Raw genomic sequence first — 12,848 nt, forward strand, 5'->3', positions numbered from 1 at the left:
CAGCCTCTCTTTCTCCGTGTGCATACCAAGAAAAGGCCTTGTGAGGACTTAGCGAGAAGCAGGCACTCTGCAAGCCAGAAAGAGCCTGACCAAAAGCTGACTCAGTTGGCACCTTGATCTTGGACATCCCAGCCTCTAAAGCTATGAGAAATAAATGTCTGTTGTTTAAGCCACTCAGTCTGTGATATTTGTTATAGCAGCCTGAGAAGACTAATATAGTGACTTTCTTCAGAATCCAATCCTGAAGTCAGACGTGGCTCATATGCCCTAAACAGGGGGCTTTTCTTTCCTAGTATACGCTTTGAGTGTCGTGTTACTGAAGAAGAGCTGAAGGAGGAAAACTTGAGATTATTTATAGTGCATCCTTTACTATTCCTTCCCCAGGCTTCTGTGTAGAGATGGTAATCACCAATAAAATAAACCTTGGAGAAGTGTTTCATTCTTAAAAGGGCATAGTGTTGGGGGTCACCTAAATCTGAGATCCAAACTCATGCAGCCTGTTAGTATCTTTGTGACTCAGATGATCTTTCTGAGCCTTGGTTTCCTCAGCTGTAAAATACAGAAAATTGTACTGCTTAGGTTCAACAAGGTATGGACAGCTGTATAAAACTATGATTGGACAAAAATGTATGATCTAATGCTAATAGACCGAGTGGGGAAACCCAGCAAGTCCCATCTCTACATTCTCCCCGGCCCCTCTGAGCACGTATTCCTTCCTTCTGGGTATAAGGCAGGACCTGGAATGGGTCTTATGACCTACAGTCAAACAAGGTGGGTCAGATATTAATGATTTCTTTATGGTCAGTTTTTACACAGATGGGGTGGAGGGAAAGATAGAGTAATACTTTAAGGTTTTATGACTGGCCTTGGAGAAAAGGGGTGCTGGTTTCTCTAACCCACCTTGGGGAAGAGGGATTCTAGTTTCTATGGCCAGACTCAAAAGAGAATGGGACTGAGAGAGAAGAGGGCCTAAGATAGAGAGAGGCTATTTCTGAAGCCTTCATTTTGACAGATTGTTTTTAAAACCCCAACACTACCCAACATGCGTAATGAAGTGGTTGATTTCTATTCTGACCCAAGCTTCTTTTCTTTCCCTATACTGGTACTAAACAGTTGCCCCATCTTCAGAGCACACTTTGACCACCTCTGTTCTAGCAGTCTGTGTTAAAAGTCTAGGAGTCTGATGCTTGGGGGAGCCTCTTCTCTTTGTATTAGAACACTTTATGGCTCTTTCATAGGCAATCTGACATAATGTCAGGACAAATCAGTTTATTAACCCGATTTCATACTTTTTGTATCCCCATCAAATGCAATAGCTTAGCGTACATGTGGCCCTGCTTGAAGATGAGCATCTTCTATAGTTTGAATGATCCTGAGCTGGGAACTGTTGTTTCTCATCACCATCATCAGTGGAGATGGTGGCAGTAGGTTCTCCCTGCCTTTTGGCAGTTCTTAATCTTATTTTTGTATCACAGATCCCTTTGGCAGACAGTGATATCTATGGACCATTTCTCAGAATGTTATTTTTAATTGTATAATATAAAACCTGTAAGTTAAGAAAGGAAACCAATTATACTGAAATATGCTTATCAAAATATTGTGACAGTAATATATGTGTCCAATTGTTAACACATCAAACACGATCTAGTAGCATGTCTAAGAGCTGCTATTATCTTGAAGAAGTGGTGAACATAAGTAAAACTTTGACATCTATGGCAACTCTAGTGGGTTATGAAAATCTGTTTTCATACTCGACAATGTCACAGGTACTGCTAACACTACTGTGGTTTGTTGGTTACATTATAATAGAAGGAAACAGAAGAATTTCAGTTAGAAATTAGTGAAAACGAGTATGTACTTTTTACTCATTCAAGTTCAAGAACCCCCTGCATTCTCTGGTTAGGAATCCCTGCTTTGGGCATACCCAGTGAGAGAAAAGTTGGTGGGGGGTGTGGAGAGGGGTGCGTTCTGAAGCTTTTTACTACTTTTCCTGGGACAGATATTTTGAGCTTGTAATAAAATCCAATGACAATTTCAGTCCCCAGTGAAATTTTATTGTAATTTCCTTTTGCTTTATTTGGAATACACAGAAGCAAGTTTTGCTCCTAACTTGCTTGTAGAGGCCTACAGTTCACTAAAGATTTAAACAAAGGTACATCAGGCATCATAAGATATTCACTTTCTCCCAGTTAAGTCTATCTAATATATTTGCAGGAAAAGTTCTTGTTTGCAAAGATGCTCGTAGTCTAATGGTCACATCTATTCCCATGAGGAGGAAAATTTGCTACATGAGGAATCTAGAGGATTTGGGACCCCTTTCTGGGAATTTTATTGAAGAAGTTCCAAACAGCCCAAGAAAGAAAAGGATCTTTGTGAATCGGAAAGGTCTTCTTAGAGGATGGAGCAGAAGCAGAGCTTAAAATTGAAAGATTTAGTTAGGTAAGAATTAGGAGGTCAATGGGAGTAATGGGATCAGGTAGCTTTGGTCCAAGTGTAGGTATGACAGAATATGAGCCTATAAAGTTTAGAGACAGCTATGATGAACCTTCACTGATATACCAGAGGGGTGGGATATTATTGGCAGAGAGGAGTCATTGAAGTATTTTAATAAGAATGAGATAAAGAGATTCCTGATTTTGGAATACTCGCAGGACTGGAATGTATTAAATGAATTATGGTGTCGGGGATGGGGAGATAATACAGTGTTTCTCTATTTATGGTCAGGTTACGTACTGATAAACTGAAAATATTTTTAAGTAGAAAGTGCATTTTTGGCATATGATATTTTCAATTTACTATGGGTTTATTTGGACATAGCCCACGGCAAATCAAGGAGCATGCTTTCACACCATCATAAAGTCAAAAAGTTCTAAGTCAAACCATCTTCAGTCAGGGACCATCTATATGGACAGTAGTTTTACCATCAGACTGCATGGAGAAAATTACACCTATTTTTCCTACCCTAGTATTTCCTTTAATTGCCTAATGATAAGGTTCATCTAGAGAACTTATTAATTATGCAGAATACCAGATTCTTTCCTGCAAATTACAACTGCAGTAGGTCTGAGATTCAGAAGAAAATTGGTGATTTTTGAAACAACTCCATATGATTTTTATCTTCTACAAGTTGAAAAATTCTTCATAGGAATGTTTGGCTGATCAGGTCTGACATTGCATGTGAGGATATCAAAGTAGAAACTGATATAGACAAAGTGTAATTAATTAAATTTAATTAATTAATTTTTCTTTCCTTTTCAACTTTTATTTTAGAATCAGGAAGTACCTGTGCAGGTTTGTTACAGAAGTATATTGCATGATACTGAGGTTTGGATTATGATGGAACTCATTATCTTGGTAAAGAGCTAAGTACCAAATAGGTAGTTTTTCAGCCCTTGCCCTCCTTGCCTTCCTTGCCATCTTTTAAATGTGTCCTTTCTTTCATTCATAATATGTTAAGCCAACAAATAGTTTGAAGGACCATAAAAGAAATATAAGTTGGCTATGAGAGGGCAGTAAGAAACTCCAGCAGCGCTATAAAACACCACATGTAAGTCTTTATGGCACTGTATTTTCCAATTAGAAATAATAGTTATTATAAATTACGTTTTTTCACAGCCCTAAGTATTTATGTAACATGCACAAAAAAGTAAATTAAAATTCTCCAAAATAATGGCAGTAGAAATTATGGCAGCAAATGCAAAGACTGAAAAGTCAAGATAAACAAAATTAAATTAACCATTGAGGCTTCAATGTGTTTATTTCATATATACATATATATGTGAATATATATATCTGCTTATGAATTCTATTAATGAATAGATGCATTTTAAAATAGCTGTTATTTACTTTTCCTGAGAACGACTGTTTGAATTTTATAAGGAGAAATAAAAAGGTGATTTTTTAAAAAAATGTGAATATTGTATTTCTTTACTTTCAAGTTTTATTTTAGACACAGGGAGTACATATGCAGGTTTGTTACGGGGGATAATGCACCTAGGTAATGAGCATCGTACCCAATAGGTAGTTTTTCAACCCATTTCCCCCCATCCCAGTAGCCCCCAGTGTCTATTGTTACCATCTTTCTGTCCATGTGTAGCCAGGGTTTAGCTCCCACATAAGAAAGAACATGCAGTATTTGGTTTTCTTTTTCCGTGTTAGTTCACTTCAGATAACGGCTTCCAACTGTATCCATGTCGCCCAAAAGAGATGATTTAGGTCTTTTTATGGCTGCATAGTATTCCATGGTGCATACTTACACACTGTTGGTGAGAATGTAAATTAGTCCAGTCACTGTCGAGAGCAGTTTGGAGATTTCCCATTGATAGAAATGGAATTTCCAATTGGTCGGCAATTGGAGGTGCTGCTCAATGAGTCAAGCCAACATGGTAACACGTAACTCTTAAGTTCCTTTGGTAGAAATGGTACCCTGTAGTCAGCATTGGTAGTACATGAGAGTCAGGGAAAACAGCAGGGCTTGTGGAAGCTTCCTCTGGAGAGTGGTCTCTTCTGATAGAACATTGCAGACCACCCCTGGGCTGTCACTCATGATTAGCATCTTGTGTGGGCTCCATCTCTCTCTCTCTCTCTCTCTCACACACACACACACACACACACACACACACACACCCCCTGTATATATACTACTGAAGTAATTTAGAAGAAGTTACAGGTATTTTAGCAGTGGGGTTTTATGAAAAACTGATTACCATTTAGCACAAGTTGCGTTAGAAATTTATCAGTTGAATAAGGAGGTCAAGGCTTTGGGGAGTCACTGTGGGAATGATATATGAAGAGGTGTCAGCTGAAACCATGGGAGTGGATGAGCTTTTCACAACATTACTGGATATGTATGGCATTAACGTATCATACCTTTTCTTTCAAGAGTGTGTGTAAAGAAGGAAGAATGGAGTTCTAAAAACTCAGAGTCTTCTTAATCCTGCTTCAGAGAGGTTTATGATGCTAAGGACTGTCAAATGTACAGTTGATTTTTCTCCTGGAACCCCTGGCAGAGGAGAGCCACAGTAGAGTGGTCTGGGGGAGTCAGATGCAAGGTTTCACAGTGAGTGGGAGAAAAGGTGCTGGGAGTACAGATGGAGTCTGACTTTGAAAAAAGTGAGACGTGGAGGGAGAGTAGAAAAGAATCACCAGATAAAGTTACTGGGAATAGATGATACTAATATGTTTCGTTTTTTCCAATTACTTTTTTAGTGATCAGAAATGAGTGAACAATCAGAGAAAAACAATTCCATTCAAGAGGGACACACAGATCATAGTTTTCCTGAGAAGAACTGTCAAATTGGACAGAAACAACTGGTATGGCACACAGATGTTATGATTCCATGCTACTGGGGAGTGCTGCCTCGAGGATCTCTGAGATGCCCATGGATGTAGGTGGGAAGGTGGGCCCAGGCAGGGCTTCACAGAGAGGAGCTCTGCCGCCCAGGCTGATAGAGCTTTCCCTCCACCCCACTGCTCAGTGCGGGCTGCTCTCGCCTCACCTATCTCCTCTCCACCTCCTGTGTACCCTGATTTTTAGCCCAGTGTTCTGTACAGTAAAATTCTGCTTTTTGTGGAGAATATATACAAATGTTTTTATTTAATGAATCTTTATTTTGTTCTTATTATGTCATGTTATGGCTCTAAAACTGTATGTATTAACTCATCTAATCCTTTTCACACCATACTATTGTTAACTCCATTTTACAAAGGGAGAAACTGGGGCCTAGAGATATAGGAATTTGCTCAAGGCCCACCACTAGTACGTGGCAGAGCCAAGGCTTGAGCACAGGCAGGTGATCCTGCATCTCTATTCTTAACCTTACTGTGCTACTTGGAATAGTGATCGATGGTACTAAGTTGTACATATTTCATAACCATACCTAATGCAGAACAGTTTAAGGTTAAGTTTATGAAACAAACCCATATACAGATACCAAGATGACATTTAAAAGAAACATTGTATTATTTTAGACTGACTAGACTGGTATTAAACTAAATAAACTGCAGAAAAGCCCATGACATTCTGTTACTAATTTGTTACATTGAAATTCCTATATTGAAAGGTTCCCTTTTGTTTACAGGTGGAGTATTTCATGTATATGTCAGCCTATATGTTTTTGTGCTTCCGAGATTATTTTCTTCTATAATCCTTCAAAAGAGCATTTTCTTCCCTGATGACACGTGCTACATGTTCACAATAAGTAATCAGTACAATTTGATTGAAGCATTTTGTTGTTTGTCTTCCAGCTCAGGCCCCATTTAATTTCTAATTGTCTTTCAGCTCAGGCCCCATTTAATTTCTAATTACAGTGGCTCACACCCGTAATCCCAGTGCTTTGAGAGCCCAAGGTAGATCCCTTGAGCCCAGGAATTCAAGGCCAGCCTGGGCAACATGGTGAAACCCCATCTGTACTGCATATGTACACAAAAATTAGCCAAGCATTGTGGTGCGTCCTGTAGTCCCACCCACATGGGAGGCTGAGGTGGGAGGATCACTTTAGCCTGGGGGGAATGAGGCTGCAGTGAGCCATGATCATGCCATAGCACTCCAGCCTGGGTGACAGAGCAAGACCCTATCTCAAAAAAAAAAAAAAAAAACTCCGGAGACTTTTGAAAATGTCCCCCTGTGCCCTAGAAAGTCATCCTAGCAATATTTCTCTTGTTCCAATCTGGCTTTGACTGAAAGTCAGTCCTTCAGGTGGCTGAGTTCTGAATGGGAGCCCCACGTGGAGGCCAGTCCTGGGTAGGGAGTAGCTCCGAAATGCGTCCCAGGGCACTGAAGGGGAGTGCTGGATCTACTCTGGGTTCTCACTGTGGTTTGAGACACTACATGGGCTTCTTTAGCTAACAGCTGAGGAAGGGCCTCTACTCCTTTGTCCTTACCCACATCAAATGCTAGTTCTGATGTGCATCCTCATCAAATTTGGAAAGCTGAGTGCCGTTTTGCAGTTTTAAAGAGAATTCGTCTATTCCCCTTGATTGTTTTTCACATTTTATTTTATGAGTGTTATACTATTTCTTTATTCAGAAAGAATGGCCCAACTTGAGAAAATGTATACCGTCTTTTGAAACTTAATTAGATTAAACCGTTTATTTCTTTGTGTAAAACATATATACTTTCATGCCATTATGGTGAAAGTTACAGAAAGTTCATTTTGGGGAAAAGTAAAACTTAAAACTATCTGATTCTTACTACTAATACATTTTATTTGTTTAATAGCAACAAATAGAGCGGCAGTTAAAATGCTTGGCATTTCAAAACCCTGGACCACAGGTAGCAGACTTTAATCCTGAAACAAGGCAGCAGAAAAAGAAAGCCCGGATGTCAAAGATGAATGAATATTTTTCTACAAAATACAAGTAAGATTCTGACTTATTATATTTGGTCTGTGGGATTATGAAATGCATGAGTTCTCCTTGACAAAGCAATTAAAGGTTCCCTCTTTTTATAATTTATTATTTAAAAATATCTCTTCTAAAATACAATAGTATCCATGTGTCTGGACGTTAGCAACCTTAAGAAACAGAAAAATAGACTATAATCCCGATTTAGGAATCAATTTCTTTTAAAAAGGCTTCAATAGCCCTGTAATAGAGTAATGGCTTTAGTAGGAAAGATGATTTAAAAGTAACGAAGATGTATCATTAGAAGGATAAATAATATAACCATGGGAATGAATTCGGGATATCAAATGGGCACAGCACTTTCATCAAGTACAATGATTGTTAGCACATCCTAAGTATAAACTAAGCAAACTGGCTGGGCGTGGTGTCTCACGCCTGTAATTCCAGTACCTTGGGAGGCCAAAGTGGGTGGATCACTAGGTCAGGAGATCTAGACCATCCTGGCTAACATGGTGAAACCCCATCTCTACTAAAAATACAAAAAATTAGCTGGGCATGGTGGCACGCGCCTGTAATCCCAGCTACTTGGGAGGCCGAGGCAGGAGAATCGCTTGAACCTGAGAGGAGGCGGAGGTTGCAGTGAGCAGAGATCACACCACTGCACTCCAGCCTGGGTGACAGAGCAAGACTGCATCTCCACAAAAAAAATTAATTAATTAATTAATAATAATAAACTAAGCAAACTATAAAGGAAAAGGATAAATGTGACTATATTAAAATTAATATGCCCATTACAACTCCATAAAAACACTGAAAGACACATCATAAAGTAGGAGTTATTTATAATATAAAAAATCAGTATCCAAAATATATGAAGAATCTTACAAGTCAATAAGAAAACTATAAATATCCTAATAGAAAAATTAATAAACTGATAAACGCATTTCATAGAAGAAACAACAAATAAACATTCAGGATATAGAACCTCATCAGCACATGCAGAGAAGTGCCATACTCCCCAGGGAGTCAGAATTTAGTCTGTCGACATCAAAGCTGATGAAGCTATGGGATATAAATTAAGTGTAAAACGCTACAACCACTATTTAAAAACAGCTTAGTGTTACCTATGTGCCTTATGACCTAACATCTTCACTCCTGAGTATATATTAATATCTGGAAAAAGTCTAATACACGTATAGGGAAATATGTTTAAGAAGTTTCATGGCATCACTGAAATAGCAAAGAAAATAAACTGTTAATAATCCAAATGTCCATCAACAATTGAAAAGATAAATAACTTGTGGTATATTTATACAGTGGAATACATATAGAAGTGAAAATATTTGAACAGCTACATGTACCATCATGGAAGAATCTCAACTCATGACCAGAATTACAAAGAAAATTACAAAAGAAAAATCACAATATGTTTAGGGACACCTACATATGTGTCATAACTAAAAGCAAAACAAGGAAGTGACTTTTATAACATCAAGGTACAGTTCCTTTCTGAGGGGAGGGTAGAGGGATGCAATGGGTGGGGAATGAAGAAGACTTCACAGCTGTAACACTCTTTTGTTAAGCTGGACAGTGGGCACACCGGTTTGTTTTATTCTTCTTTATCTATGCATGTAGTATATATATTTTGCATGCTTTGATGTGTATAATTCAGGATTTTACAAAAAAAAAAAAAAAAGCATCAAATAGGCAGGAAACCATAAAACCTTACCAACACAGGAGAGTATTTGAGTTAAGGCAAAGGGAGGACAGAATCTGACCTGTGCTATAGGTTAGTTTCAGGGCCATCTACTCCATCATTCTTATAATAGATTTAAAATATCCTCTTCTGCTAAATTTCCTGGGGGGTGCTTAGGAAGAGTTTCATTCCACAAATAAAGCACTTCAAACGTGAATCTTCATTAGAAGGCATTCTTGCTAAAGCGTGATCATCAGGCAGCAAGTACACATAATGACTAATCAATCCTTTCCCTTCCCTGCATTCTTAGGAAAGGGAAGAGGATGGAACGATATTACTTAGCTGAATAGAAGGAGTGGAGGTATTGTGCCTGCTTGGGGACAAAGGGTTCAGGAGTATTATTTATAATTTTGTCATACTAGCTTGGGACCACCAGTCATTTGGACTCCAGTGGTAATAATGGCTAAAAGTTATACAGAGGTATTTTTGTTATTCTCAGGTTTTGAAGCAACTCAGTTTTGAAGGATTTATTTCAAAATGGTTGGGTTTGAGAATGTGGTAGGATTCCTGTGAAAGTCCTTTGTCCCTGGCCATGTTGTAGAGGCTGACAGAGAAAGTCTGGACTCTGCACTGTCCTCTAGGACAGAGCATCTCACCTTTGCTCAGAGCTTATGATGTATGATCCTCCATTCCTGATCACCTCCTTTCTGCCTCCACACTGGGTAAAAAGCAGAATCAGAAAGGAACAGAAGAAATGGCACTTGGAGACTGTTAGCAAAGGTGCTTTTCTTTCTTTAAATGATTATGGTGTAGTAACTGACAGTTCTAATTTTAGGTAACAAAAATGTGGTAGTTGCATTTGGCATGGTGCTTTTAAGAAAAAAAAAATAATTTGCTAGGGAAAAGTCCATCAAGAATGGTAATATTTTAAAGAAAACTTTGGAGCAATTTGTTGGAGGAAGTTTTAGTTCGGTATTCCTCATAATTTTCTTAGGTAGATCGCTGCATTTCCCAGCAATGCTAGAAAAATGAAGTGTTACTCTAGATGACAAGCCTGGCTGCACTGGAAGTTGTTTGATCTCATATTGACTGAATTTCCCATGACGTCACTGCCATCGAATATTCTGGAGTGTTTCTGGTAATCTCTGGAATTCTGGTCCAGCGTAGCAATGTTTCTAGTAATCTCTGGAGTTCTGGCTCAGGGTAAAATAGTCACGTGTATGATGTTTATTGTACACTCATTTATTCTCAATGTTGAGGATGATTGCACTGTCATGTTAATGTCATGCTTTTCCTTTGTAGAGTAATGAGGAAGTATGACAAAAGTGGCAGGCTCCTCTGTAATAATGTTGACCTGTGTGATTGTCTAGAGAAGAACTGCCTGGGCTGCTTCTACCCATGCCCCAAGTGTAACTCCAACAAGTGTGGGCCCGAGTGCCGCTGCAACCGACGGTGGGTTTACGATGCCATCGTCACCGAGTCTGGAGAGGTCATCAGCACGCTGCCATTTAATGTTCCTGACTAGGTGTTCTTGCATATGGAATGATTTGTTTCTTCTTCTTATACATTTAAGTCAACCTCTTTCTCTTGGGTGAATTTTAGGGCTTGGGGGAAATATTGAAAAAAACATACTGAAGACTCATGTTCTGTCAAGCCCCAGAACAATGTAGAATGGGCAATAATTCTGTAACCTTCTTAACTGTGTCAACAAGTTTCAAGTTCCTTAACTTACAACTGAAGAATGTAACAATGGAGGGATCAGCATTTCTCATCAGCACCCTCATCTCTACTCTGCCTTCAAATTAAAACTCTCTTCCCTCTTTGCTGATATCTGAGAAAATGTAGCTTTAAGATTTTGAAAACTCTGTGGCTGAGAGCTTTTCTTACATGGAACATAGAACCTTAAATGTATAATATCTAGTTATCCTTAGAATCTTATACATCACTAGCTGTAAATCAGAATTGACATTTGAATTAAAAAAAACAAACAAACCTGTGACTGCACTGTATACCCATAGCGTCATTTTTTATTGTTCATGTTTTAATAACATAAAAGTGAAATTTAGTAATACTTGGTAGTATTTTTAATCATTAAAAATTTGTATTGTACTTGTAAAATTGAGAAGTCAGGAATTTAATATCCTAAAAGCCAGGAGTTTACATATTTTTGATTTCAGAAATACTATTTCAGGATTTTTTCATAGAGAGGAAACAAGTTATACAAAAATGATTTTCTGTATGTTTGCTAATTGAGTCTGTTGATAAGCAATTGACTAGATACATGATGTGGTCTTTTCAATTTTGATACATTATCAGAGCTATAAAAATTGAATTCAGCTTTCTTTGAATTCATTTTTTTTATGACAGTCTTTTTTTAACCCTAAGTCAGTGGTTCTCATTCATCAGAATTGCCTGGAAGACTTGTCAAAACATAGATTTGTGTGGCCCCACACTCAGAATCTGGGCCAGAGCTCAATCATCTGTTCCATGTTCCCAGGTGATGTTGACGCTGCTGATGTGGGGACCACACTTTGAGAACCACTTCTCTAAATTATTTTAGATACTTAATGTAAGGAAGTATTTAAACCTCATTGACTATGATACTGCCACGGCACAAAGCTGGAAGTATTTAAATAAAGTAATGTAACAAAAATTTAAAAGTAAATAAGAGCATTTAAGTTTTAAAATAAATTAGAAATATTATAGAGGGGTTTTGTTGTTGTTGTTGTTTCTTCTTCTTCTTCTTTTTTTTTTTTTTTAGATGGAGTTTCCCTTTGTCACCCAGGCTGCAGTGCAGTAGCGCAGTCTCGGTTCACTGCAACCCCCGCCTCTGTGACTCAAGCCATTCTCGTGCCTCAGCCTCTCAAGTGCCTGGGATTACAGGCTTGCACCACCATGCCTGGTTAATTTTTCTATTTTTATTAGAGATGGAGTTTCACCATGTTGACCAGGCTGGTCTCAAACTCCTGACCTCAAGTGATCAGATCGCCTCACCTCCTAAAGTGCTGGGATTAGAGGTGTGAGCAACTGTGACCAGCCTTCTATAAATAGAGTTTTCAGGATTTATTTTTCCTTCATAATCAGTTTTTAACACTCACTTCTGCACAATCTACTTGTGCCAGGGAACATTTCTGACAATTCTGGATTTGTTGCTTAACGTATGCTTCAGGACTAAAATAAGCAAAGTCCTAAAAGTAATGGTGTGACTAAGTATACCTGTCCACAGAGCAAGAGAACTTACATTCTTCTGCATCATTCTCCATAGAATTTACTGAGTTTTCCAGATTCCACTTACTTTTACTGAGCATACACTGTGAACTAAACATTGTGTTAACACGGTAATGAATTGCATTACCTTTAACAGTCACAGTCCAGTAAGGAAGACATAAAATCAAATTACTCAACTCACATCCTTTGAAATGCTCACCAGGAATGTGCAGCCCGGAAACCAGTAAAAACAAGCAGGGCCTTTTTCAGTTTATATCTTGTTTTATTTTTGAGAATAATTATTATTTTGTAATTGGCAGACCAAATGCATTTATTACTTCTTCGTTTTAAAGTCATATAATCTTAGAGCCAAGAAGAGCCTTGTAGCTCATCCATATAGTGAATTAGTCGACAAATACTAACAGAGAGACTGCTCTGTGACAGGCAGCAGGCTAGGTGCAGGGGATCAGGCAGTGAACAAAATCTGCCTGGCGCCTGTCTTCATGGGGTTTGTGGACTACGGCCAAACTCTTTTTGTTTTTTGTTGTTTTTGTACCTTTGCAACTGAGGAGATTTAGACCCAGTAAGATTACATGACTCA

The 12,848-nt window shown here is 38.4% G+C and overlaps 1 protein-coding gene across 1 annotated transcript; it reads left to right on the forward strand.

Moving 5' to 3' along the window:
* Positions 1-5,034: 5,034 nt before the first annotated feature.
* Positions 5,035-11,570, forward strand: ARL14EPL (ADP ribosylation factor like GTPase 14 effector protein like). The gene is made up of 3 exons (XM_003900015.5): positions 5,035-5,313; positions 7,220-7,359; positions 10,343-11,570. Exons 1-3 carry the CDS (start codon positions 5,218-5,220, stop codon positions 10,563-10,565), a joined length of 459 nt encoding a protein of 152 aa, XP_003900064.1. The 5' UTR covers positions 5,035-5,217; the 3' UTR covers positions 10,566-11,570.
* The last annotated feature ends 1,278 nt before the right edge of the window (positions 11,571-12,848 follow it).

Source organism: Papio anubis, chromosome 5, assembly GCF_008728515.1.
Source record: "Papio anubis isolate 15944 chromosome 5, Panubis1.0, whole genome shotgun sequence".
NCBI lineage: Eukaryota > Metazoa > Chordata > Mammalia > Primates > Cercopithecidae > Papio > Papio anubis.

Coding starts and splice junctions, on each gene's coding strand:
- ARL14EPL (XM_003900015.5), top strand. CDS start 5,218: ATGAGTGAACAATCAGAGAAAAACAATTCCATTCAAGAGGGACACACA. Junction 5,314..7,219: donor AAATTGGACAGAAACAACTG/GTATGGCACACA, acceptor TTTGTTTAATAG/CAACAAATAGAGCGGCAGTT. Junction 7,360..10,342: donor TATTTTTCTACAAAATACAA/GTAAGATTCTGA, acceptor TTTCCTTTGTAG/AGTAATGAGGAAGTATGACA.